Raw genomic sequence first — 27,746 nt, forward strand, 5'->3', positions numbered from 1 at the left:
CTGACACGATGACTGAGTTGAGCTGCCAAAAGCGAGCTTTGCAAGGGGTCTCGAAGAAGGAAAAGAAAAAGAGGAAGAGCAACTTGGATGACGATGCTGGAATCTATCAGGCTGGGGGATTAGAAGTGGTTGCTCTCATGGATAGCTTTCATTGTGCGCCGCTGATCTGGGCAAAGTCGGCAACTTAGTCTTGCCATCTTATTGCAGGTACGGAAAACGAAAAGCAAGGAACATGCAAGGGGCGGACAACGATTGGCATCAAATTCCGTCATCATCATCTTTGGGCTGCGCGCAATGAGCAAACATGTGCCCCCCCTCGGAATCTGGCGAGGGGAGGGTTGGCGAGGTTCTGCCCAATGAAGCCCGTTGGTTTTCATGCCCAAACCACACTCTGAGCAAAAGCATGTGTGGATGGATGGATGGATTAATGAATGATGATGCGAGCAAGTGCATGAGACTGGATGCCCATGTGGAAGCCCGAGGGGAGCGAATTTCCAGGATTTTTTGGTCCTCTCTGGCGGGCTGCAGCCTCATTCTGCTGGGCTTAGCGGGATGCAGCCATGCCTGACCCCGACGCTAGGTTGAAACCATGGTTGTAATCATTGACGATGGAGTTGATTGAGCCTTTTCTTCTGCTTTGTTCAACACAGTCTTCATCTTGATGAGGATGAGAGTTGGCAGTGCTCAAGAATGAGGAATCCAGAATCCAGGGTCCAGAATCAAGGGTACAAGGGGGTAGAGGAGCTCGTGCCAACAACATCCATGAAATGGAGAGGCTGGTTGCCGTGCTAGGCTGGCAACTCTTCGGCCTCAACAGTTGCCAGTCTGCCGGTACGTGAAATACGCTTCAATATCGCACGTATAAGCCGTGATGTGCGTGCGCAGCCAAGATCATCTCGGAACGGGGGCCCGGGGTTGGGGCTGACATGTGAGTCTGCGGATGCGTTCCGTTCCTGGACGTCTTATTTGTTGAATAGGGAGGGACAGATACCATCACGCATCGTACTCGTACCTGCAATAGGGGGTTTACCCGAAGTGCGAGTCGTTGGGCAGTGAACTGTTGTTCAACAAGGTGTGCTGCCAGGCATCATGGTGTTGATTGACCTTGGGCATTGCTGCCATCGCGAATCGTGCGTGAAATCGGCCATGCGAGCTGTCATGTTCATGCTGGGCTCTAGCCATGGAACCACTGCATCTCTGGCTCTGCATCGGTTCATGGACCCAAAGCTCGTGTATGTCATGTGTGTGATGCGCATGGCATGGCCCAAACCATTTGGCCGGGAACCGGATTCCACGTTCCCTGAGCTGGCTTACATGGCCACCCAGGCACTAGGGAATAGGTAATATGGATGCCCGGAAAGCCCGAGTCAAGACGGGACGGGATAGGGATCAATAGCTCTGTTGCTTGGTCAATGGCTTCCCAAAGGGGTCATTTGTGACGAGGCGAGAACCATCTCCATCTGCTACAGTAGAGTACTCGTACGGTAGAGAGAGACACGAGCATCTGCACTCGCATGTACAACACAGTAGACGGTACATGTACGAGAATGACGGCCTGGCATGAGCCGTAATGCGCAAAAGACGCGGCAGGCCCTGGCAGATGAGCACAGTAGGTACCGATTCGATTGATTAAGCGTCCATGTACGATACGGCATAGTCCGATCTAGCCCGACTCCAGACACGGCGGGACGGGCTCGGATTGGAGCTACTAGCACACATGTATGTGCGTGTGCTGTACGAGTAAGCACGAGACGCAGTAGCAGCAGCAGCAGAAGTCGAAGCAGTACGTGTAGCAGTTGGCTGCCCAATCCCACCACCACAACCACAGGCCGACTGACTTGGTGGTGATAAGCTGGCGGTGCGACGTACGTCGAGGGCGGTCCCACGAACTAGCCAGCATTACCTGGGGCTAGATTTGTTGTTTGATTGCCAACTCATCTTGGATGATGCTGTGCTCGTACCATCTCTGCTCCATCCAGGTTTGTAGAGGCTGTAGTAGGCAATTAATCTACTCGAGTTCGCAGGCGAGGGATGCCTGGCTGGAGCTTCGCTCTCGGAACTATTGCTCGTGTCCCCGGCCAGCAGCCAGGCCAAGCAAAGCATGCGCGAACGCACACACGTAGGTACCTACCTACTCGTACATGCTCGTGCCTGTATGTACACATCAGATCACATCACATCAACAGCAGTGACAGCAGCAGCAGTTGCCATGGCAATCATCTGGAGCGTCCATCCCATGACCGGCTCTTTTCTTTTTTTTTTCCCCCTCGTTGTCTCTCTGTCTCTCCGCCTGTAGGGCTTCGACCCGAAGTGGACAAGCGAGCGGAGCTGGCCAGGCGTCGTCGAATTGGCGGTCACGAAGCCCGGATGCAAGTGGTCGATGGGGCAACCCAGGCCAGGATGCGGTGGTGATGAGTCTTTTGTTTAGTGCCGTATCTGAGCTGAGTTTTGCGAGCGGCTGCAGGTCTGAGATGTGAGAGGTGATGGGCATCTCCCTCAACCGGGTTGGGCACGAAGATGGAAGCACAGTCGTGGTCCGTTACATGGAGAAGCTGAAGAAGCGCGCGAGAAGATGGATGGAAGAGGTCAATGTGAAGGGTTCAAGTGCGAGGCCCAGACAGACGCCCATCACAACGGCGCCCCGCTGTGACAATGATAATGGCCCTGCCTGCCCCTCGTCATGCCACCGCCCAATTGCCCGTTTGGGTCGCTGGCCAACCACTAACCTTGTGTCCGGACGCTACCAGTAGGGTGCCATCAGCCCGTCAGTCGCCCGTCTTTAGGCCTCTTCCAGCCAAGGGAAGATTCAATGGAAGGGAAAAGGAGGGGTCCGGTCCGGCGAACAAGAGCCCAACTGGACATACTCGTACTGTACCGTTGAATGACATCCATTGACAGACAGGGCCAGCAAGAGCCTAGCATGGAGGGCCTGGCCAGCGCCGGTACCGCTAAAGTAGCTCGACGGGCCTCGGGCACGACCAGCGGCATGAGGCCTTAGTGGCCCTTTTAGCAGCGTCTTGGGCTGCCAGGGCGCGGGCGTGGCTGTTTAGGGGATTTTTGGGGCTGGTGGATGGCATTTGATCATGGAAATTGATTGATTGTCTGGTGCAATCAGCATCAAGTTCCCAGCTCCCAGCTCAAGTACACTGGACGGGCCAGATACTTGCCAACCTGCACTGCCTCATGCTCGTGTCAATATTATCAATCCTCGCACCAAGGCAGCTCACGGCCGGGGAAAATCCATCCATCCATCCATACCCGCCCACTCGCTTCTGCCGACTCTCACCGTCCGTCGGGTCCCCATCCCAGGTAGCAGGTACCAGCCGGGTACTGCCGCCTGCTGCGCCAAACCTGGTACGAGTACATTAAACCTGGTCACGACCCCAGAAACGACCCTTGTCGGTGCGCCTGTGCTGTGCTGTATCGCCTCCAAGCTCCAGCCAGACAAGACACATGTGCACAAGCCGACTGACTGATTTGATTTGATTTGATTTGGTTTGGTTTGATTCGGTTTGATTTGCAACACCAACAGAGATCATCGACTTTTCCAACCTCTTTCTTTCGTCGCTCTCACCTCACGCCGCTCCACCTTGCTCGACCTGCCCTTGTCTCGCCGTCCAGTCCCGTCCCGTCTCGTCTTCGTCTTCGTCTCGCTGCCTCTGCCTCCTTTTCATCTTCCCCCCCCCCCCTTCCCCGCCAGCCCATCGTGCATCTTCCACCCGAGCTTTTATTTGTGCTTCTTCGCCCCCATTTGCCTCGCCGCTCAAGCGGCTCTTCTCTCTACCTACCTACTTGCCTACCTACCTACCTATAGACCGTCCATCCAACCATCCATCCATCCCGCCTCGCCCCTCGCCTCGCCACGCCTTCACCTGCACTCACCTCACCCACACAGCTTCTCCCTACCGGATACCCAAGCCAAGCTCCATTTCTGCCTGCTCGCCTTCTCGACTCCCTTGTCATTCAGCCTCCTCCGCGAACAGCATAACATAATCTTGACTCAGGCGGCACTTGAAGGCGTCTGCTCTACCCCGACATCTGAGCCTGTTCCAAGGGAGGCTCGCCTGTTTTTTGCCCAAGCCGAACCACGGTGAATCAGTATATCACAACGCCATCTATTTATATCCCGAGCGTCTGCTGCTCTCCATCCCTACACGGGCCCAGCACCCCTCCTTTCCTCAGCCTCACGACTGGCTACCATCCCACGATAATCTGACAATTCCTCCGTTTCTCACTGGCTAAAATAAGAGAGAGAGAGGGAAAAACATAAAATAAAACAGAGACGCTATTTACATCGACTGCGCCATCCCTGCCATCCCTACCATCCCTGCCATCCTTGCTCGAGGTAGACAGCAGGTACCCGGCGTTGCGCAGCTCCATAGCGCACATCGACAAGTACACACACCGAGACAGACGCAATCTGCAGCTCGGGTTGCCCAACATGCCTCCGCTCGATGGCCGGCCATGCACTTCGCCGTCTCTTCTGCAACCTCAGTCGCAACTGCAGCCGTCGTCGCCCACCAAGCAGAGCTTTTTGCGCAAGCTGCTGACCCGGTCGGGGAGCTCCCGGAGCTCAAAGTCGTCAGCCTCGTCCGTTTCCGCCGACCACCAAGGCTCCCACCAAGGCTCTCAGCAAGGCTCCGCGCCCGTCTCCGGCTCCGGCCTCGTCAAGCGCCTGTCCAGGAGAGTCGTGCCCGGCCTGCCTCGATCCCAGACGTTCAAGCGCCAGCTGTCGGAGAGCAGAGAGCACCTTGCTCCTGTAGAACCTTCGGCCGAGGAGCGGAGAGCCGCCTCGGTCGATAGACGCACTCACTTCCCGCAAAAGCCACGCCGGCGAAGCTCAAGAGCTCACGTCGACCCTCGTTCCAGCGCGCCCAGCTTCTTTGGCGAGCCGCTTCACGAGACCGACTCAAACTATGCCCAGTCGCTGCCAATCGACCTTGCCGAATTGGAGGCGGCCGTCTCAAATTGTTCAGACAGGCCGCAGGACGCCGCCGCGAGCGACGTTGACGGCACCGAGGCTGACGATGCCGACGACGAGTACACCGCTCAGGACGGCGCATCGGTGGCCGATACCCGTTCCGTGACGGCGTCGCAGTACGAAGCCATGATTCACGACGAGCTCGAAAGGGAGTGGATTCTCAACTTGAGCATGCACTTTAGAGATCGGTCAAAGCGGGAAAAGTTCTTTGTTACGTTCCGCGAGCAAGACTACATGTGGCGCCGCGTCACCATATCGCTCGACTATCGCGATGCGCCCGAAAACTCTCTCGAGTGGGAGCTTAGCCACACCAAGTACCAGAGAGACAAGAGCGCCAAGATATACGAAGCCATCCGCGAGAGCCTGCCGGATATCCAGTTTTACGACACGGTGACTAACCTGAAGCTCGAGACTACCGATGGGAGATTGCACGTTCACGTGGTGGAAGATGGCAATGTAAGTGACTGACCCATTAACGCATCGCAATCCCTCGCCACGAGACTAACGAGCCGCGCTTCGAAAAGGAAATCATCCACTATCCGTCCGTCAGCCAGATTCGGCATCTAGGGTGCAGGCGAGTCAAAGAGCGGGACATTGTTTTCGACTCCCACATGTCTGGCTTTGTTTACAAGGTCAGCGTCAATGGCAACATGCTGATCAAGAAGGAGATTCCCAGCCCGGACACCGTCGAAGAATTTCTCTACGAGGTCAATGCGCTCAACGGCCTACGTTTCTCAAGGCACGTCATTGACTTTTACGGTGTGGTCGTGGATGACAATGACGAGAACGTCAAGGGGCTCCTCATCAGCTTCGCCGGCCAGGGCGCCCTCATCGACATCATTTTTGAGAACTGCAAGGAAAACCACATTGGTATCCCCTGGGAGACTAGGGAAAGGTGGGCGGGGCAAATCGTCCAGGGGCTGGCCGATGTCCACGAGTCGGGCTTTGTTCAGGGAGACTTTACCCTGTCCAACATTGTCATCGACGACGACGGCGATGCCAAGATCATCGACATCAACAGGCGCGGCTGCCCCGTCGGCTGGGAGCCTCCAGAGGCCACGGCGCTGATTGAGTCCAACCAGCGTCTCTCCATGTACATTGGAGTCAAGTCGGACCTGTACCAGCTCGGCATGGTGCTCTGGGGACTCGCCATGCTTGAGGACGAGCCCGAAACCCAAGGCCGGCCGCTGATTCTGGGGCCTGAGATCAACGTGCCTGACTGGTATCGACAGATGACGGAGATTTGCCTCAGCGACGACCCGCGACTGAGACTGCAGGCGGCGTCGCTTCTTCGAATGTTCCCACACGCCCTCCCTGGCGACGGGCACAGCGATGCCTTGCACTCGGACCAGGAGCCCGTCCGCATGGACAACGGCGTCGTGGGCCACGACTACTCCTCTGAAGGTTACGAAGTCGACTCCCACCTTGCAGCAAGGGCGACGCGGCCCGTCAACGACTGGTCCTACTCAGGCTCGGCATATGCCGAAAGCGGGCTCATGCCCTATGACCAGAACTACTCCGCGCGTGGCCGGTCCCCCCCAAGCCCGATGCCCAGCGACGTGGACGTGAACGATCCAGCGTATAAGTCGGGCTGGGCAGCAAACAGGAACATTGCCCCGTCATACAGCGATAGCGGAGAGAGCTTTGTGTTGCCGGACGAGTACGACATACGGCGACAGCCTACCCCCCCGACGCCGTCGGCAGGCAAGTTTCTGAACATCAGTGACCGACGTTCGCGACCAATTGAGCAGCTCAGCTCCTACGAAAGCACCGACTACTTCACAGCGGTAGACGACGAAGCTGATAGGACAGCAATTGGTCTCGTTCCAGGCGCCCCGGAGTCTAGCTGGGGAGGATCGGCAGCCAACGTCGCTGGAGACGACGAACCTACACCAGTTCCTGCCGTTGTCGTTACCGAGTCGCCTCCAGACTCGGTAGCTCAGCTGGGAAGCCCCAAACTCCGGCAAGCGAGACACCAGGACAAGGTTGACCGTGAAGGAGAAGTCAGCAAGCAAGAGTCAGCCGCTGATATGCGCTTCACCGCCCAAAGGACGCATAGCACCCGAAGTGTCGATGCCTCGACACCGAGATCAAGGTCAAGCGGGAGACTCAAGCTCACCAAAAACGCCGCCAACATCAAGGTCAAGCGGCTCCGGAAAGCCACGAGAGTTGAAGATGGCTATGGCTCATCTTCTTCTCACCCAACGCCACAGCACACAGAGGTGCCCAACACGCCCATATCGGCAGAGCCCCCAACGGGCTCCACGCTGGGTGATGGGGTAGCTCATCGAGTTACCACGCCAGAAACGGAGTCGGAGCCTGACTACATCGCCTCGCGGTCGCCGGGCTTCAAGTCCCCCGACCCCAGGCAAGGCTACAACGCCAGCGACGCGCAGAGAGCTGGGCAGCTGATCAACGGCGGCAACCAGACGGAAGCAGGGCTTGGATATCCGCGACACGGACCCATGCACGTCTCGCTGACGGGTATCGGAGCGGCTCATTTGGGGCTCGAGGGAGAGCTGTTGCAAGAGAAGGGACTTATCGATGACGAGTTTCAACTAATGACGCGGCCCGAAGCAGCGGCGCCGCTTATGATTACGACAGATGCTCAGACATGAAGACCGTCAGACATATACACAGACACACAGACACACACGCACACACAAGCGCATACACATCACGCACAAAATTTCGATTGTCATACAACCACAGCCTTTTTGATTCATTCTTTTTTTCTTCTTGCATTCCGGTTATTTGCGACTCGTTACCCATTTTCCTTTTTTGTAAAGTAGACATGGCTGCAGGCAACTGACCTGGCTTCTCTGGTTTTCTTGTTTCTGACGATTTTTGGATATGAGTATGGGATCATGACACTGAAATGACTACTACCTAGTATATGGCGGCGAGACTACAGAAGCGCCCAGCCTGACGGATATGAGATATGACTTTACCTTGGTTTTGGTACAGACAAAACAGACAGACAAGCAAGCGAGCGAGCATGCAAACAAGCAATAAGCAAGCGACAATTGAATATGAACATTATATTTTTTTTTTCAACTGGATGTGTTGTACGTGACTTTGATTTAGATGACTAGTAGACTACCTAGTAGTAAAGATGATTGTTTCTTTGGAGTGTCAAGTGTTGGAGTAGGTATCAGAGCAAAGCTGAGCAGATACGTCACATCAACGAAGAGCCATGGCTAGCAAATTTCCCAACAAGGCAATATTCCAGAATGCCCTTGGAATCCCACGACACACCGTGGTGGCTGCATGTCAAAAAAAGCTGCAACACCTAATGTGGCGGTGCGCACGTTACAAAGGGTTCCATACCAGTGGCGCAAAGTGGCGCAAGCTTTTTTCTTCGGGACTTTTTTTTTTCCCTTGGGGACTCGGGAGGAAGAAAGAAAAAGGTACGTACCTATCGCCTGCATGTATTCCGTAGCATTTACCCCGTCTAATGCGGATGAAGCTCGGCAGCCGGGAAGGACGGGGCCATTTTCTGTTGGGGATTATGGGGCGGGGGGGATCTGATTAGCTTGGGGGTGTGTGTACGAAGTTACGTGAACTGCAGAAAAGCTGCACGGGGGTTTTCATTTTTTTTTTTGATTTGTTTTTTGCTTGGAGCCGAGGCATGTTTTGATTGAAACGTGAAATGTGTACGGAGTATTGAGATGGATAGGCTATTCGGTAGATTTTGGGCTGGGGATGTGAGTTTTGGAGGTGAGGCGGTTATCTATCTTGATGGATTCTATGGACTAAGTAAGTTTGAATGCACGGCGATGCTTGTAGATTGTATAGAGTACGCGTACACGTAATAGGTGCTGTCTATGTGCATTGTTGTTGTTGTTGTTGTCGTTGGATGAATTTGATGCGGGCGAGTTGATTGGTCTCGTTGCAAGCTGAAAGTCCATGATATCGTCGTTATCATACCTAGGTATGCAACCGAGCTGACTGAATTAATGCATCACCACGCAGTAACTTGCGATTTTCAGCAGCATTTCTCTCCCTAATCACCGCTCTATCCCTTTCATTCAAAAGTCTGAACATGCTTCGCGCAAAAGTAACACCAGCCAGCCACAAGCGGACGACAGGCTTGATCCGTCGTCCCGTTTCACGCCCCATCGAGAAAAATTGCAAACAACTGAAGTTGCCATATGCGGCGGATACACTGAAATCGAACCCAGTTGAGTGGGGTCTTCTATCTGGGGCGGGAAGGCAACCTAGCGCTGGTAGCGGTACAGTAGCACGCTGCCCCCCCAAAAAGTTGTTGGGGAAGATTTTTTTTTTCTTGCAAGAGAGACATGCAAAAAGAAGAAAAGGTTGAGCAAGGTCCCCGATTCGGCGAGCGGTGATTGGCTGCGGGGGATGGCGTGTCGCTCAACCCGGACGGTGCCAGGGATTTTGTAGCCACTGACGAGGGATTGGCGAATTTGTACCTGTACTAGGGGAGTTGTTGGATGGGATGGATTCGAGATCGAGCTTGTATGTGTACATGGATGACATTGCGAGTTTCTTTGAGGACACTGACGATGGGAGAAGGGAGAGAGAGGGAGAATAAATGTCAGGCCAGAATGAATTGTATATCTGCTGATGAAAGAGCTTTGGGGCGAACGACTCAGACTTTTGAGTGTTTGTTGTGCAGCCTGTTGGGCGGCTTGCACAAGCAGCCATGGGCTGATGCGATGTGACTTTTTTTCTTCCCCAACTGTTTCAATCAACGACTCGTCTGTACTGCAGTGCGAGTACAGTTGCGGCGAGCGGGAAACCGTGCGGCGCCGCCTGGGTACCTGTACCTGTACTTGTACTTGTACCTAGACCTGGACCTGGACCTGGAACCTGGACCTGGTCGCACTGCAGCCTGCAAGATGACCATTGATCCTCAACCAAGGAGCAAAAAGATCAAATCCAACAAACCGCGCTCGGTACTCGTGCTCCGTCCGTATGTACTGTACAGCCATCGGTAGCAGGTACACCGGTCGGCCCGCCATTGGCCGCGGTGGCGGCGCGTACAGCCTACCGCTCGAATCTGCCCTCTCTCCAGGCCTCTTCTTTTTCTCCCACCTCAACTTCTCCACCAGGGGCAAAAAAAAAAAAGAAGAAGACGACAGCTAACCAAATGGTCTCGTTTCTGCACGTCGTTTGTTAGTCTCGTTTCTCTGCTCTTCTCCGCCTCAGGATATCCGGGACTTTCAGGCTTGATCTGGGCTGATTTGATCTCGGACCCCCCCCCCTCCATCCTTGTTGATCAAACCCCCCTCCTCGGAATCTGATATCAGAAGCGACAGGCTTCACTCACATCGTCCATTTTTTTGCTCCTCACACACCCCATCCTCCCCTCCGCCCCTCTCGATAGCTCCCCTTGTCCTCCCTTCCTCCGAGACTCGACGCTTTTTAAAACAAAGCCTCTTCTCTCTTCTTCTGCTTCTCCCGTTCTCCTCTCTTTGTTTCCAACCTCCACTCCACATCTTCACGTTGGTATTCCTCTTCTTCCACACGGAAGGGAATCCCAGAGGACGTCGTTCAACATGTCCGAACCCACAGCCTCGGCCGCAAAGGTCCAGGCGGCAGCGTTCCCAGATGGCACAACCGATTATGTTCCTCTGCGGTCCAACGCCAAGTATGACCCCAAGAAGGTGCACATTTCCGACCTGCCCATGACCTGGGGCAACTGGTACAAGCACATCAACTGGCTCAACGCCATCTTCATCGTCTTCGTCCCGCTGGCCGGCTTCGTCTCCGCCTACTGGGTGCCTCTGCAGCTCTCCACCGCCATCTTCTCCGTCATCTACTACTTCAACACTGGTATGGGCATCACAGCTGGTAAGTGAAAACGGTCCATCATCGATATCAATTCGAGCTCGGCTTTACTTACATGAACTTCTCCTTCAAAAACAGGCTACCACCGTCTCTGGGCTCACTCCTCATACAAGGCCACTCTCCCTCTGAGAATCTACCTCGCCGCCGTGGGAGCTGGTGCCGTCGAGGGCTCCATCCGCTGGTGGTCAAGGGGCCACCGCTCCCACCACCGATACACAGACACCGACAAGGACCCCTACTCCGTCCGCAAGGGCCTCATGTACTCTCACATGGGCTGGATGCTATTGAAGCAGAACCCCAAGCGCATCGGCCGCTGCGACATTAGCGACCTCAACGAGGACAGCATCGTCGTCTGGCAGCACCGCAACTACCTCAAGTGCGTCATCTTCATGGGCCTCATCTTCCCCACCGTCTTCTGTGGCCTCATGTTCGACGACTGGCTGGGTGGCTTCGTCTACGCCGGCATCCTGCGCATCTGCTTCGTCCAGCAGGCCACCTTCTGCGTCAACTCCCTGGCCCACTGGCTCGGCGACCAGCCCTTTGACGACCGCAACTCACCCCGTGACCACGTCATCACCGCGCTCGTCACCCTCGGCGAGGGCTACCACAACTTCCACCACGAGTTCCCGGCCGACTACCGAAACGCCATTGAGTGGTGGCAGTACGACCCTACCAAGTGGATGATTGTCCTGTGGAAGTGGACTGGCCTGGCCTACGACCTCAAGCAGTTCCGCGCCAACGAGATCGAAAAGGGCCGTGTCCAGCAGCTCCAGAAGAAGCTCGACCAGAAGCGTGCCACCCTCGACTGGGGCACTCCCCTTGAGCAGCTCCCCGTCGTCGACTGGGACGACTTCGTCTCCGACTCCAAGAACGGAAAGGCCCTCGTGGCCATTGCTGGTGTTATCCACGACGTCGGCAACTTCATCCGCGACCATCCCGGTGGCAAGGCCCTGATTTCCTCCGCCATCGGCAAGGACGCCACGGCCATCTTCAACGGCGGTGTCTACAACCACTCCAACGCCGCCCACAACCTGCTGTCCACTATGCGTGTCGGTGTCCTCCGAGGCGGCTGCGAGGTCGAGATCTGGAAGCGCGCTCAGTTCGAGAACAAGGACGTCACCTACATCAACGACTCTGCCGGTCAGCGCATCGTCCGTGCTGGCGCCCAGGTCACCAAGGTCGCCCAGCCCATTGCCAGCGCCGACGCTGCCTAAATCAGTTGTCGTCGTTGACTTTTTCTTTTGTTCTTTACAAGTCTTAAAGGAAGACGAATGGAGTTTTTCCCAAGCTGGGGAAAGAAAGTCGTGTGAGGAGAAAGAAGCGGTGTGTGGGGTAGATTGGGGAAAGCTCCCCGAACCAATTAGCATGTGATGGCTGCATCCCATCTCAGGCTTTTTGAACAAGACAGAAAACAAACCATCACGAATTGGCGTTTGAAAGGGGGGACATTTTGTGTTTTTTTTTCTTCCAAGGGGCCTGCTGAAGGCCGGACATGGGGGCGTTTGTATTTAAACAGAATGAAGAGAAAGAAAGGGAAGGCTAGATTCATTCCACTTGAGCGACGGGGGGATGTGGGGAGAAGACTACTCTCAATGATGATGATATATACAATTATATATACATGTTTCGTCTTACTTGAAAGACGATGAAAAAGACTCTCGTGAAAGCCGTGACTTGTCAAAAATCAAACACTGAGGCCTGCATTTGCCGTAACGTTCAAAACAAAAACTCCATGTCAGCCCATTTAATCCACCTTACGAAGCTGTAGCTAGTACAGTGCCAATATCCTCCCATCAGCATTACTAATGGACGGCTTGTCTTAGACCGTTTGCCACTTCTGCTACATTGTAACTTTCAATTTGTAAGTAAGCTGATAAAGATATCTAGTACATACCTGGATATTTAAACACGGACGAAGCTCTCAGGATGTATATAGTTCTACTGTACCCAAGCTTAACTTGATTTCAACCCTCTAGCACAGAGTCAGCATGTATTTCAGGCGCTGCTGTACAAGTGTAAGCCAGAGTGAAGGTTGCGATTTATTTGCAATTCAAAGTAGGTGAAAACCTCCAGCACCAACCTACCATGGACGAAAGGCTTTTCATAAACTATGACCCATCTGATCCCCGGCCAAACCGCACGCATCGCCAAGCAGTGTCTGCGTACATTGGAAGACACTTCCGGAACCGTTCGGCCCCCTGCAAGACGAGCACAGCAACCCCCCAACGGAAGTGAAAACTCGAGGCTACGTGGACTTGCGCAGTCACTAGGCCCTTGGGTAGAGGCTCAGGGTCGGCTTGTCATCCGGGGGTCACGGTTTGTTCGTTGGAGTGATGAAGGCGACAGGCACTCTATAGAACAGGATGCTGGGCCAGAAGCTCCAGAGTCCCCGGGTTCCAATATTGAAAATAGCATTGTATTACTGCGGCCGGTAATGGAGTTTTGGGTTCCAACTTATCCGACTGAGCATCGGGAAAAGGTCTTTGATGTGATTGATTTCCGTAAGTTGTACCCTTGTCTCTCAGATGTTTGTCTCTACCTAGTACCTACCTAGGGTTACATGTATATTCTTATTCTACTACACCAGTTACTAAAACAAAACTATTGGCAGACATCCACTATCTTGCCGCTCGTTTGACGCACTGGGGTCCCGGCGCCAACCCCTTCATCCGCTGCCGGGCGCAAACGGTCTGTGGCGATGCCGCGCTTTTCGACTCGGTGGCCGCCTTCACGCACGGCGTACGCATCACTACGCTGGAAGACAAACTCACACCCAGTGCCACCGTGTTGTGGCACAAGGCGCGAGCGCTGAGGGCGCTGCAAGCAAAGATATCGACGGAGACGGAAGACAAAGTAGCCACTTGGACGGCGAACGAGACCATCCTGGCGACTTTCTACTTGATGGAGGGGGCGGCGAGGTTTGGTTATGAACCTGAGTTTAAGGCTCATTGCCTCGGGTTGCTTCGGATGATGCAGCTGAGGAGTCAGGTTGCGAGTGGTTGCTTGAAGGATCTCTATGTTATGCAGGCGGTTGGGCTGGTTGAGGGCACGGAAATGGCATCTGGTCTCAAGCACGACATTGCTCAAGCAAGTCATCAACCATCCAGCAATAAGCAGGCTGATGGCGCTTCTGTTACGGCGACGACGGCACTTCGATACCCTCGGCCAACTATCCAGCTCGGTCGGTCGTTGCAGTCCGCGATTGATGCCTTACCAGAGGGCTTCCGTGACTTGGCCATGTCGGGGAACCTCAGCGTTGATCTCATCTTGCTTCTCGGAGAGCAGTCTCAACGGCGCGACAGCACTACTCAGTCTGCGGAACGCCAAACCAAGGGAAGTCTGTTGGCTAACCGGTCGCAGAACGCGGTGGAACGACTGGCCTGTTTAGGCACAGTTGCGTTCCTCACACGGCGCACGGCACAGATGCAAATGTTGCCTGAAGTAGCGTATATCGACAGGTTGGCGATGCTGGGGAGCCAGATGCCATCTTTTAGCGAGGGAGGGGCCTTGTGCCACCGTGAGTTGAGGGTCTGGGCAACGCTTGTTGGAACTGAGATTGCGATTACGGCTGGTGCAACGCTTAAGCAGCGTGCTCGTCAGTTATTGCTGGTTTTGGTACGCCAGGAGAGGTGGATTGGTGGTTGGACTGACGTTGAGAGGATAGTCAAGCGATACCTATGGGATGAGAAGTCTCTTGCTGCCTGGAAGAGACACTGGGAGAATCATCAGGATCCGAACCAGGTTTAAACATGCGTCAGAGTTCTTCTAAACAGAATAATAAGGAGCAAGTTTCTATCTACAAGTCCAAGTCAACGTAGCCGTACAGATTCATTGTCTGGGCATCTCCGGCCATCCGTTGAGCCCAGGTGCCCATCGCCTTGAGAAATATCTGCACATTTTCTCCTCGGCTCATGTCAATCGGGTCTTGCCCCTAACCCACTTGCCGAATCTGGCTGCCCGCAATGATGTTGGTCAAAGCAAAGTCGTTTTGATCTACCTTTGGGTCAATGGCACCAGTGACGTTACCATTCAGCATGTCTTTACTCAGACTAAACTCCTGTGCAACCACCCGACCAAGACGTTGTGTATCTCTGATGAGGGAATACCCCGGGCCTCTTTCTTCTGAGAATCCCAGGAACTGAGCTTCTCGGTCATTGAGGCTTTTAGGAATCGATTGGATGCTGTCCTCTGGCTGAACTTGAAGAGTAGCGGTTGTGATAGTGGTGAAACATCTTGACTAGCTGAAGGGAAGCGGGACGCCATTGTTGGTATTCTGGTGATTGGTATCTAGTAGATGGAACGAGAAGTGATTTACCAGCATGATGTTTGAATATGAATATGGGAGCTTTGGGGACTTTATAATCAACAAGATTTCAAGTAGACTCCTTGTATCAAGGCATTATCTTGTGGTGTTCACCAGTCACTAAGACAAGACCCTTGAAATGATGCAGTACCTGTTACTAAGCCACCAACGATAAGGTATCCAATTAGAAATGCATAGGTGGGGCGAATACTTGTTTATCTCCACAAAACTCCGCAGCCGAAAACTCCACCTTCCCGAAGAGGAATTTACTTTCTTCGATAGCCGAATGCGGATTTCTGTCAACAACCTCCTTTCAACATCAACTGCCGAGAGAATCCGAACCGCCAAGACGAACTCCTTGGCTTTGATTTCTGTGAAGAATGAGATATTAAACACACTAGCTTTGATTGATTCGCCCGACTGGCGTGGAGATGCTCAAAACCTTGACTTTGTCGTGATTTGTAAACAGAAGGCCTTTGATTATGCAATTTCCGGGATTCTCATCTGCCGCCAGACCAGAATGTAGTGCCTACTAACCACGGGACATTATTGTCTCTGATTGGCTGATTTCTCTCCTGGACTGCAAGATAACTGAGTTGCACAATTGTGTGGAGGCTGCGTCAACCAAGTATTAAAGGGCCGCAATTTCTGTCTCTGAGACATGATTGACCTCAGCATCATCACTTTCTTCGCCAAGTTTTCTGAACGGTTACAATATCACTCCTTGCCACTCTCTTCCAAATCTTGGCAACACCCGTCGACAACATGCCTTCACTACATATCGCTCTCGCCGGCGCTACGGGAAACCTCGGCCCAGCGATCCTGCAAGCACTCCTCGCGGCCTCGCTCCAAACTACCGTCCTAACAAGAGCAGGGAGCGCCCACAAGGTCTCCATACCAGCCGGATCGGAAAGCCTATTGAAGATCCAAGAGGTAGATTACAACTCGCACGAAAACCTCGCCTCCGCGCTCAAAACTGTCGACGTGGTCGTGTCCACTCTCGGCTTTGCAGACCTGTTTAGCACACAGAAGAAGCTCATCGACGCTTCTCTGGAGGCCAGAGTCTCTCGCTTCATCCCTTCCGAGTTTGGAAACGATTCGGCAAACCCTCTCGTCCGAAAGCTGCCGCTGTATGCGGACAAAATTAAGACCCAAGAGTACTTGGAGGGAAAAGCTGCTCAGAACCCAGGTTTCAGCTACACCTTTTGTTATAGCAACTCTTTCTTGGACTGGCAGCTCCGAATCGGCTTCATGGTCAATCTCAAGGACCACAGTGCTACGCTATATGACGGTGGCGATGTTTTGTTCTCCGCGACTCGACTTTCTACCATTGGCAAGGCCGTGGTTGGCGTGATTCAAAATGCCGAAGCCACGAGAAATCAACACGTCTACTTCCACGATATCGCCATTACGCAGAACCAGCTCATTGACATTGCGAAGCGCATCGATGGAAAAGAGTGGTCGACGAATGTCGTCTCGACTGCTGAGATGGAAGAAGAATCTCATGAGATGCTGAAGAGCAACGACTCGGAGGAGGTCGGGAAATCGGCGCTCGGGTTTATCGCCCGGGCGTGCTGGGGCGCAGGATATGGAGGTGATTTCAGTGACAAAGTTGGCAATAAGCTGCTCGGGATTTCAGGAATGAGCGTTGACGACGTTGAGAGGTTGGTGCGGGAAATTATTGGTTGAGCTTGCAACAGACGTCACATCACCTTTTGGCGGAAGTCCTTCCAATAGCTTCTCTGTAGAGTAGTTCAGGTATTCATTATTACATGTATTATTCTAAGAAATGGGTTGAATTGAAGTTGGCCTGACCCCTTTCCCTCACACGACCAAGACTGCCATGTCTCACTGATGCTGAAAAAACTCACACGTCTAATTGAAGTCCAACAATTCCGCAAAAAACTGTCCTTCGGCTACTCAATTGGCGATGATATTTGTTCAAAGTCGGTTCAAATGAAAAAACAGCCTGGGGCAGTTTTACGTAGGCCGTGAGATGCCCAGAACGAATTGTGTGTGAGTCAGCACGGCGTCGGAATAGGTCTGGTTGCCTTGGCTGTCATTGCGAAGTGGAATCTCGGACGACAGAAATACATGTTGGACAAGACAGCTGATCTAATGTGTCTCCGACGGAAGCGCTGACAAGAGACTGTTCTGGGCGCCTCTTGGTGCCATAAACAGGTCGATTTTTGTTGCTGTATGGCCTTCGGTGAGGGTACTGTTGAGATATACACCTCAATGGCTTTTTGGAAGATAATTCTCTTTTTGCATTATAACAGATACTCGTACGACCTGCTTAGAAGCTGCGCACGGTATTATCAGCCACAGTGCGCCATAGAAATATAGTAGTCCATGCGGAGAGAAACTTTACTCGTACATTAACAAAACGGACAACTCATTTCGGGCGCTTATACGGAGCACTGTATACTCAAATCCCAAATCTCATGCACCATCAAAGCCATCAAGGCGTCGCCATCCTCGTCTTCATCATGACCAGCTCCGAGCTCTTGGACCACTGCCCGTCCGGCGTCTGCCGATAGCACAGCAGCCGCCCGTCGTCGCCCGTGCTGCCCAGGATCTGGCCGTCGTCGTCGAAGCCCACGCGCCAGACGGGCGTGCGGTGGGAGTCGAGCCGCGACATCTCACGGGCGACATGCTTGATCTGGCCCGGCTGGCCGGTCCACGCGCGCTCGGTGACGGCGCTCGACTTTGCGAGGCTGGCGCTGAGCGTGGACGACGGCTGGTGGTGGTGCTGGAGGCGGTTGTTTGTGCTCGTGCCGGGCGTGTTGCTGTTGCTGTTGCTGTTGCTGTCGTCCTTTGATGATGATGTATCCTTGTTGGGCGCGCGGCTGTCGGGCTTGAGGAGGTGGGCTGCGGACCACGACTTGCCGTCGCTGTCGGAGTAGGGCGTGTCGATGCGGAAGACGCGCGCGTAGCCGTCCTGGCAGGCCGTGGCGATCATGTCGTAGCCCCTGATGTTGCCCGGCGCCCAGGCCACGTCCCTGACGAGCCCGCGGTGGCCCTCGATCTCGACGGCCAGGTAAAACTCCTTCTGCAGCGTGTTGGCGCCGAAATTGGACGACGCAATCTCCCGCGTGCGGTACACCTTGACCGAGGTCATGCCCGCCACCACCAGGCCCAGCGAGTCGGACTGCACGCCGGCCCTGAGCGCCGCGTAGCACGGCTCCGGGTTCGGGTCGAAGCGCACCTTGAAGGCCACCTCGTCGCCGCGCCCAGGCCGCGGGCAGATGCTGAACTCGTCAATCGACGTGTACTCGGCCAGGTTCTCGGGCTGGTCGTTTTCGTACACGGTCAGCCGCCCGTCCGTCGCCAGCAGCGCCAGGTACGTCTGCCGCGTCTCCTCGTTGTGCTTCATAGAAAAGGACCGGTACGGCGCCCGCGTCGACCGCGTGTCAAAGGCAGGCCGGCCATTGACCGACCGCGCAGCGCAGAAGCGGCGCCCGGGAGCGGCCGAAGGGTTCTCGGCCCAGAGACGGAACCAGCCTTCTATGCCGAGAGAGGCGACGAGGTTGGGATATATCGTAGACGGGAGCCATTGCAGCTGTAGCAGTACCCAAGATCTCAGGTGTCAACATTCTGTAATGATAAATCGGACAGATAGACATAGACAAACCTCGACAACTTCGCCCCCATGCGCGCTCCACGTATCGCACAACCTCCACGTCCCATCCCGATGCCGGTTGAACACCCGAATCTTGCCATCCACTGACCCCGTCGCGCACCGGTCGCCGTAAGCGTTGAACGCAATCGCCTGCACCAGGTCTCTGTGGCCGTGCTGCAGGTTGAGGTCAAACGACTTGTTTTCGTCGTCGGTCGGCGACTGCGGGATCGAGCTTGTCATGTCTTTATGTGCGTGTGCCTGCTCGAGCTGGGCTTTTTGGAAGAGCCAACTTGGATATGGGGGGGAATCGACGTCTTTCTGTGCGCAATCAGGTATGAGGCGCTTGTTCAATTGATGCGATTCTTGATTTTGCTAGGGGGGACCGAATTGCTGCTTGTTGTCGTATCCCAGAGCAGCTACTGGACACGTGGGCTTTGTTTGAGTCAAAGTTGAAATCGAGGCCGCATGTGAAGTGATGCCGACGGAAATGGCAGCATGGAAGACAATCTCCAAGCTCGAGGTCACTTGGCGGGGCAGCTCAAGGTATCTAGTACCTGTGGCTTGCCCAGCGACTGCTGAGCCACAGTGGCTCATACGCAAAAGCTTCAAGGTCTTCAATTCGAGCTCCGTCTCAACATCTCCAAACCATGGGAAGTGGATCACCGCTTCAATCGGTTCCATGGTCTAACGGTTATGACTGCGGATTCTGATTCCGCCAGCGAGGGTTCGACTCCCTCTGGAACCTTTTTTGCTTCTTTTTTTATTCTTGTTGAACTACTCAGTCAGTTTAGCAACATCACGAGAGCACATTACACAAAACCGGCTTTGATCAAATGTCGTGTATTTGTAAGATATATAGACTTTGAATCGCAGAGCATTCATTGAGCTCGCTGCCATTCAAGCACATCTCTGGAGACAGAGGATAGGAAGAGGACAGAGAAACACAGCACGCGTGCAGGTAAATGCCCAAGCCAAGTACATCACCAGTCCCTCCAAGGTGAAGCAGACTATTATCCACCAAAGAAAACTCCTCCATGTGTGACACTCGTGATCTTGTGAATAAAATGCAGCCCCCATCCGTACCTAAAAGGAACTCCAAAACCCAGTGCATTTTGTAAAAGGAGAGAGGAAAGAGAGAGAGAGAGAAGAAAAGAGGGAAGAAGGGGAAAAACAAAAAGAGGTCGCTGCCCATGTCTAAAAACTCATAATACCAAACCGTTCCAGGGCGATAGGGGAACGGTTTCTTTTCTCTCCAAGTCGTTCGCCAATTGCGCCACGAGGCCGGCTTCTAGACTTGAAGCGCTCGTTTGTGTAGTAATAATAAAAAAAGATGAGAAAGAATACGGGGTATATATCATACGTCCAAAAAAAAAAAAAAAGAACAAGAAACTAATCGTCCGAGTCTGGTGTTGATACTCCTGCTGCTGCTCGGGATGGTGGCCGGTGCGCGAGCTTCATCAGATGGGGCGTTGTAGGAACGGGCGTCTCCGCATCAGGCGTGGTTGCGACGGGGACCTCGACGATGGGCTTCCGGAGGTCGTACAGCTGCCGTCTCAGTTGTGGGCCGTCCCACAGATCCTCCCGCCACGGCCAGCTCTTCATCATGTCAAACAGCTTTTCGCTCATCGAGACCGTGTAGCAGTTGGATGCCGCGATATATAGCGTGGTGACGACTCCAAAGTCCACATTGAACCACGGCGACGCTCCAGGCACCAACGTCGCCTGCAAGCCGTGCTTCATCATCTCTGCAATAGAGGCCACTTCTCTAAACTGGTTCTCTTCTTCGTCGGGGGGCGTATAGGCCAGACCCTGGGGCAGAGGCATAAAGTTGAGACCGATCGACGCGCCGCGATGTTTGAGCAGGCAGCCCATATACTTGAGAAAGTCGCGCGGGTTCGGCGCCCGTTCCATGTCCCCGTACATGCTGTTTGCCTTCTTCAGCAGCTCTCTGATATGATAGCATCTCTGGTGCAGCACGTCGAACTGGAACCGAGCGGCCTCATGATCCCAAGCAGTGTCATCACCATTGTACTGCTTGCACATCCAGGTAAAGGCGTTGACATCCTGGAACAAGTCATCAACGACCTCTTGGAGCTTCTCCAACGACGTAAACTGTTTGGGCCCTGCGGCGTTGCTCTTCCTTGACTCATAGGCTTGGAGAGACAAGGACGGTGGTGAATTGGTCCTCATGAATGCTGCCGATCCTTCCCACCTGCGAAGCAGCTTCGTCATGTAGGTTGCCCTGGCATGGGAATTGTCGTGATCGTGGCTGAATATTTCTGGATGACGGAAGACGTCCTCGACCTCGTCTGGGAGGTTGGACATTAGCCGGATGCCGTTGGCGAGGTGCATCATGGCAGTCGGCCAGTTCCCTCGCAGAATCTCAATGTAGAAAAACGAGACGCAGCATATCATGATGATGCCGTAGCGCTTTCTCATGGGCAGCCCGTTCAGCTCCTCGGCCATCCTATTCAGCGACAGGTTATAGTGTCTGATGATGTAGCGCTCGCTGTTAGTTGGCGGGCCGATGGCGGTTGTGTTGGATCCGGCTAGCCTAAAGTCGTGATAGGCAGAGCTGAGAGCGACCATGGCATGCCTCACGGCCTTGGACGTGAAGCAATACTCTGGCACGACGTGCCCCCAGAAGAAGGTGTTGTGAACATGCGTGATGCCCACCAAGTCCTCCGCCAGGGGAAGAAACTGGGAAATGTACTGACTCTCCACCGTGTCGCCGCTGAAGTTGGTCACCAGGGGTCGTAGTAGCGTCAGAGAAGATGATGATGAATTAATCGACGAAGATGAAGAGAGCTGCTGAGAAAATCCGGGCTTCCTCGTCGCCTTTGGCTTGGCGGTGGTTTTGTAGCCATCGCAAGTTCGACCTGTGGAGATGCATCTCTGGCATGCCGGTTTCTGCTCGTCGCATTTGATTCTTCTTATTCTGTAACAGCGAGCCTCACGATTAGTATGCGGAATGAAACAAAGGAAGATGGGGGAGAGGAGAAGTTCATCTTCATCCTCGGTTTGGCGTATGAGGATGTAGCTCACTTGCTGTTCCCCGGTTGTTAGCCGCAAAAGGTTCAAGTCATGGCGGAGGGCGAATGAGAGGAAGGCGTATGCAAGGGGGCTCGCCCTCACACAAGGTCGGGTTACACAACATACCAAGTCACACAGCCCGTCCGAACCTTGGGTTTGCCGGCCCGTCTTCGCTTTTCCTTGGCCGGGGGTGCTTCCGACTCCTGCGGCGGTGTCATGGGAGCAACGACGTCGGAAGCCGTGGGAGAAGGTTTTGAGGGCGCCATGATCGATGCATTGGCCGGAAATACGAGGTGCGTTACGGCTTGGAGTTGAAGATACCGCACCTCCCTAACAAAGCGATGGAAATGAAAAATGAAACAAATAATTTAAAAGCCGCCGATATCGATGCGAGCACCAACGCAGTGCGGCAGAGATGCGCCGGAGTACGAGCAGGTCGACGCAAGGCAAGGGAGCGAGGACCAACACACGGCCGGCTAGAGTGGAAGCCAGACGGGAGGCTCTTTTGGCAGACGAAAGAGGCTCAAAGCCCCCAACCCGGCGAAGATCGTTGCAGGCTCTCTCTGGATTATTTTCCCCCCCTTCTCGTGTGCGAGACCCTGTTGAGCAAACCAAACGGGGGCCAGTACGTGTTTGACACGACCAAAATGGCGGGGAGCAGGAAAAAACAGCCAGCACAAACAAATATTAAATGCTGACAGCAGATACTTGTACAGTCAAGTGGGCTGTCAACGGCCTTGCAATGCTTCAAAGCCCACTCCTGTCGCCCGCTGGCTCGCTCTCGCGCTCAAGTCCAAGCTGTCCAGGGAGTCTTGACCCGCGGGCCGGAATGCGGAGCCTGACCGCACTAAGCAGAAAGAGAAACTGGGAGGAGGGCGATGGAAATGAGCCAGGGAAAAGGCGCTGCAGGGAAAGGACTTTTTCTTCCAGCAGTCACGGTCCAAGTCTTGGAACTCGCGGACAAGGATGCGAGTTCTTGTTTTATTCTATCGAGCTGGTCTTCGGCTCGTCACGGAGGCACGTCGCCACTCCACGCCGAAAGGAGGGACGGAGCGAATTAGATGGTTTGAGTCGTGCGCCGCGGGAGACTCTGGCTGGACTAGGCTATCGAACGGTGCTCGAGAGGGGCGTGCCTAAGCCGGGCCAATTGGTCGATGGAGTCGTGGCTGGTCTTTTTGATGCCATCGGCTCTCGCTGGGCTGAGACCAGGCCAGGTGGATTGGATTGGATTGGATTGGATTGGCAACGTTAGCCTGGCATCGACCTCGTCGCACACAGACAGGCACATATGCAGCCAGCCAGATTAGCCCCAGCACCGACGGCTTACTCTGCCGTGGTGCCCCCCTGCAGCGCACAACCTCGCACTAACCTGCCTCTTGGCCACAACCTTCAACCGCCCGTTTGCAGCCAGTCTGTCGCAAGGCCATGTCATTGATTGAAAATGCCGACATAAGGGGGGCGCATAGCTTGCCGGCCGCGGCAGTTGGACGCCGGCAGCGAGAGCGAATTGCTGTACAGTATGTGATGTGATGTGGTGTTTTGGCCAAAAGTCAATATCAAGGTCCGAGGAAGAAGAACATGGAAGGGAAGTTGCCACATGGGAAGCTTCAGGCAGTGGTTCTCGCAAAGTACCTCATCGTACTTGGTCGCTGCAAAAGGCCTTTTCCCAGCCTGCCTGAACCCGTGGCGGCCGTGCTTACGGGCCCCGTAGGGAGTACATTGGCTCTACTTTGGGTGTGGTACCTGGTGTGGTAGTGTCGAGTACCGAAGCGCGAGGTATTGCCGCCAACACCCGACGTCAAATAAGTACCTGCAAATAAGCCGACCCATGTCTCCAAGCAGCAGGTTCGAGGTAGCACTCCCAACCGACTTTCCGGGACGCCTCACGAACCAGAAAGTGGGTTGATCCATTTGGAATTGGCCCAGCATGGGTAAAACGAGAAGCGTGAGAAAAATCTCATCACCAGCCTCGATCTGCAGCAGGCAAGTTTGTATTACATATATACCCATTGCTGGAAGCGGACGGAGCACCGTATACCCTGGGTACTGTTAAGTCCGCGTACCGCCACGGAACTCCGGGTTACCGTAGCTCTTTCGAAGTTGAGCATTTAGGCGTTTTCCATTCGGGATTCTTTGTCATGGCCACATTATCTGCGACATGGAAGACAAGCCCTCCTACCTAGACCAAAGTAGCTTTAGTGGTGCAATAACAAGTATCAGCACCCTGGCAGGGAGGAAGATGTGGCATTGAGGTACCTACACGTGCCCGACATGGGTGTTTGAACAATCGAGCACTAAAAAAGCCGAGACAATGAAGGGAGAGGCAGAAAAAGGAAACATTAATGCAAACGGTCCAACTCCGCACACCTTCACTACAGTGCTGCGACAAGGCACTGTAACACAACACGGCGAGATGCAATGCCCTGGACATGTTGGTTCGTTTGCCCCGTCGATCATATCATGGCGCCCCGGGTCCGTGAGGCCGGTACCCCGTTTGGTTGTTAGTTGGGCCCCCAGATCTAGCCGGCAGACCCTTTCCAGAGGATTTGGGCACCACTAACGACTTGGAATCCCCAGAGCCAGCTCAGTCCATGACTCGAGTAGCCACGAGGTGGGAAATGAAACTTGCGACTACTAGTTGCTAAGACTAGCTCACAACACCGGGCTCGTTTCCATCTCTTTTCTTGGTTTCTCTTTGCAGATTGCCACTGTGGGGGCCAACCCAGTTCAAAAGATGGTCACTCAACAGATTGCCTCGTTCCATCCAAAGTCCAATTAGGGAAAAGACGGATTGGATACCACTATTGGCAAGCGGTTCACAAATAATACGCGGAATATTTCATCCGAAGGCACTGGCTCGGCGGATAGACGGGATTACTTTGACAGTTGTTCAGGTGTCGTTGCATCTGCATCCTGCCCTATGCCCAGAGAGTGTTTCAGTCAGCATCATATCACATGGAATCATTGAATCCTTCGCCAATGCGTTGCGCTCCCCTGCACGTGTCGAGGTGCATTCACGCGCAACTCAATCCAGAAACACACAGCAGCTCTTTGCCTTTTTGACGAGGGCATGCAGTGACAGCTCCAAGCAGCTACCGACGACAAGCACGAAATTTAGTCACCCTCCTCTACCCCCCCTCCTCCTTTCTTCCAACATTGATCGTGATACTACTACTACCTAGTTGGCAAGCCACGCCGTCAGTTCTTCTTCTTCTGGCCTTGTAAGGCTGAACAGCCGCCCGCCATTTCCCTTGGTCTAGCAGCAGGACATCAGTGGTCAACTTAGACGGCGAGGTTGGCAAGCTTTGGGGCTAAACGGCTAGTGCTTAGGCACCGTCAAGAGGGCTGGAGGTTCGGACCCGAGCTTCAAGTTTGTTGAAACTCAGGCCGACGGGCCAATGAGCATTTCGCTGTGGCATTGAGCCCTAACTAGCTGAAGAGCGCCCTCTCGAGAGTTTTTGCCGACTCTGTGTCATTCATGGCGCTCGAATTGCTAAATCAGCTCGGCGAGCGGGTATCAAATAATCCCCGTCGCCATGAGCCACGTTGAAGCCACCACATCGCTTCAAAGACATATCAATGCCAACGTAGGAGAGACAGGCGACAACTCTGCAGGCTCTGAATGGCATCACAACTGCAAGCCAAGTAATATTTTAGGGATGCCATTGGTCAGACTGGCGTGACACATGCTCTCTTGGATACGGGATGCCCATCTGACGCCCTGTAAGCTTTTTGCCAGAAGCAGAAATTCTTGCAGCCGGCGTTTACAGGCGACGAAATCCGGTTAGATTACTCATCGCACGCCTCCCGGGAATGGGAGTGGTGTTGTATCAAAACCCGAGGTAGTGGCGAAGACAAACTATTTTCGAGTCATCTTTTCAGATAGCCTTCTCGAATGGGATTACCCAATGATGTTGTCATCCACAAAACATCATTAGGCATATTCGTTCGTTGAAGTCTAAGTAGACGAGATATAAGCTTGTAAGCTTACCAATGGGAGCGTTCTACGCAACCATATGCCAGTCGAAGAGAAAAGCTTCTAGCGCAGCATACTAATGCTTTTGAAAATTGATGCCTTAGTAATGTCGATTTTCATATCAACGCCAATGCAGACCATTTTCGCCTTTAGGCTACTTCAACTGCAAACATGCTGGATTCCCAGGTCCGCGGATTCAGGCACAGCACCTACCAAGGTAGGTAGAAGCAATAGATGGGCAACAATATCATAATTTAGTGCCATTGCCTCCTTATTGCTGGTAGTGCTCGGTGTAATCCAGGGATGCAATATCGGTACTTGACAAATACACCACGCCAAGCATTGAGCATGCACCTGTCACATGTACACGCGTGTACTGCGGCGGCAAGCTCTGGTGGGTCGCCGGAGCTCAATCGCGCATCGCATCCAAAAAGTTTCTTGCCTCGCAAATATTTGAAATCCCAACCAGAACGCTTCGCACAATTTCGCGTACTCTCTCCGCCAGAGTCAGCCGGCATCCCACTTCTGGTGAGAACAAGCCAATCGGCCTCGGCAAGATTTCCGGCCTCGGTAGCAATAGCATCGCATCGCAATCGCATCCGCATCATGAGCCTCCTCGCAAACCCGCTGGCGACGCCATCCCAGCTGTATCGCCGCGCTTCCTCCGCAATCTTGCCGCGAGACATCGACGAGGCCGTCTATTTTGCGACGCAATGCCTGACGCAGGCGGCGGGCCGGCTCCTGCAACTGCCTCAATCGGTAACGGCGCAGGCTAATGTCCTGCTGGCGCGGTTCTGGCTGGCAGAGTCGCCGATGGCTCACGAGTTCGGTGTAGGTGTACCTTGAACGGATTGCCGCCGAGGGCGAATCAAGATGACTAACATTTGGTGTTTTGTTTGTCACAGGACGTCTCTGCTGCTACCATCTATCTCGTCTCGAAGCTGGGGCCACTCCCTCGCTCGCCGCGAGACGTCTCCAACGTCTACGCCAATCTGTCATCTGTCAACTCGGCCCTTTTCCCCGGCGGCGAGCTGCCCAAGGACGACCCGAGGGCGTACTATCAGACCGAGGCGGACTACTATGCCTTTCAGCAGCGGATACTGGGACTGGAGGCTCGCATCCTTCAGTCGCTTTCGTTTGATACCCAGGTCTCTCTTCCGCATCCGCTAGCCATTACCTATCTCCAGACTCTGGACTTTTTATCACAGCCACGAACAACAGTCTCTCTACGAACGATTCAATATCTCAACACGGCCCTACTGTCACCCCAGATGCTTTACATAACGCACCAGCCTAATGCCCTAGCCACAGCGGCGATATACAATGCGGCGCGTGATCTGGGTGCCAAGATGCCGGAGCATGAGTGGTGGGAAGTCTTTGACGTTGACCGTGAAGAACTGGGATTTCTTGTGGTTGCCATGCGCAGCGTCGAAGGATGGATGCAAAAACTCAAGGAGGACTTTCCGGGCTTCGGTAATAGTATGCTTAAGAGAAGCATGGTGGAGGACGAATTGCACCGGAGAGGGCTACAAGTCGGCAACGGGGACAATGCATCCCGAGATGAAGAGGCAGAAGTCATGCGAATGATGGACAGCCGATAAGGCAGCGTTCCTACCATGGACGAAACTACGAAACTGGATTCTTCATGCATGAGGCCGTCCGCTTTGAAGCGCCAAGCTCGGAATTCCGCCTCAAGCATCCAGATGCAACACGAGTCAATGGCCAGCATCAGGCATCTTGGCTTTGGCTGCCAAAGACTCCCGGATTCCGTCATTCGGTGATTTGTCATTCGATTCCGCGAGGGCGACATCGATTGAAGCCGCGTTTCCTGTCACAAAATGTCAACACCAATATCGTCAAAGGTCTTCTTTTTGGACCCCACGAGGCGTCGCTTGGCTGAGCGAGGAATGGATTGCGTAATGTCACAGGCAGAACCGCCTCGATATGAGCACCTTGGCTGAGCTTCTTAGGCTCCTATATGCTGACAGTGGCTTCGAATCCTTTGCAACAGCTC

The 27,746-nt window shown here is 53.9% G+C and overlaps 6 protein-coding genes across 6 annotated transcripts; 5 read left to right on the forward strand and 1 right to left on the reverse strand.

Annotated features, from left to right (window-relative positions):
• Positions 1 to 4,441: 4,441 nt before the first annotated feature.
• On the forward strand, positions 4,442 to 7,599 carry Triagg1_2429 (uncharacterized protein; the record flags this gene model as incomplete). Its single annotated transcript, XM_062896610.1, has 2 exons — positions 4,442 to 5,437; positions 5,506 to 7,599. The coding sequence occupies 2 exons, from the start codon at positions 4,442 to 4,444 to the stop codon at positions 7,597 to 7,599; spliced, it is 3,090 nt and encodes a 1,029-aa protein (XP_062758641.1).
• A 2,907-nt stretch (positions 7,600 to 10,506) lies between these two features.
• Triagg1_2430 (uncharacterized protein) lies at positions 10,507 to 12,012 on the forward strand (the record flags this gene model as incomplete). Its single annotated transcript, XM_062896611.1, has 2 exons — positions 10,507 to 10,801; positions 10,877 to 12,012. The coding sequence occupies 2 exons, from the start codon at positions 10,507 to 10,509 to the stop codon at positions 12,010 to 12,012; spliced, it is 1,431 nt and encodes a 476-aa protein (XP_062758642.1).
• An 896-nt stretch (positions 12,013 to 12,908) lies between these two features.
• Triagg1_2431 (uncharacterized protein) lies at positions 12,909 to 14,545 on the forward strand (the record flags this gene model as incomplete). Its single annotated transcript, XM_062896612.1, has 2 exons — positions 12,909 to 13,299; positions 13,410 to 14,545. 2 exons carry the CDS (start codon positions 12,909 to 12,911, stop codon positions 14,543 to 14,545), a joined length of 1,527 nt encoding a protein of 508 aa, XP_062758643.1.
• A 1,321-nt stretch (positions 14,546 to 15,866) lies between these two features.
• Positions 15,867 to 16,790, forward strand: Triagg1_2432 (uncharacterized protein; the record flags this gene model as incomplete). The annotated part of the gene is made up of 1 exon (XM_062896613.1): positions 15,867 to 16,790. One exon carries the CDS (start codon positions 15,867 to 15,869, stop codon positions 16,788 to 16,790), a length of 924 nt encoding a protein of 307 aa, XP_062758644.1.
• Positions 16,791 to 17,562: 772 nt separating this feature from the next.
• On the reverse strand, positions 17,563 to 18,963 carry Triagg1_2433 (uncharacterized protein; the record flags this gene model as incomplete). The annotated part of the gene is made up of 2 exons (XM_062896614.1): positions 17,563 to 18,663; positions 18,736 to 18,963. 2 exons carry the CDS (start codon positions 18,961 to 18,963, stop codon positions 17,563 to 17,565), a joined length of 1,329 nt encoding a protein of 442 aa, XP_062758645.1.
• Positions 18,964 to 26,338: 7,375 nt separating this feature from the next.
• Triagg1_2434 (uncharacterized protein) lies at positions 26,339 to 27,333 on the forward strand (the record flags this gene model as incomplete). Its single annotated transcript, XM_062896615.1, has 2 exons — positions 26,339 to 26,563; positions 26,638 to 27,333. The coding sequence occupies 2 exons, from the start codon at positions 26,339 to 26,341 to the stop codon at positions 27,331 to 27,333; spliced, it is 921 nt and encodes a 306-aa protein (XP_062758646.1).
• Between the last annotated feature and the right edge of the window lie 413 nt (positions 27,334 to 27,746).

This window comes from Trichoderma aggressivum, assembly GCF_033847375.1.
Source record: "Trichoderma aggressivum f. europaeum strain CBS 100526 chromosome Unknown scaffold_006, whole genome shotgun sequence".
Lineage (NCBI taxonomy): Eukaryota > Fungi > Ascomycota > Sordariomycetes > Hypocreales > Hypocreaceae > Trichoderma > Trichoderma aggressivum.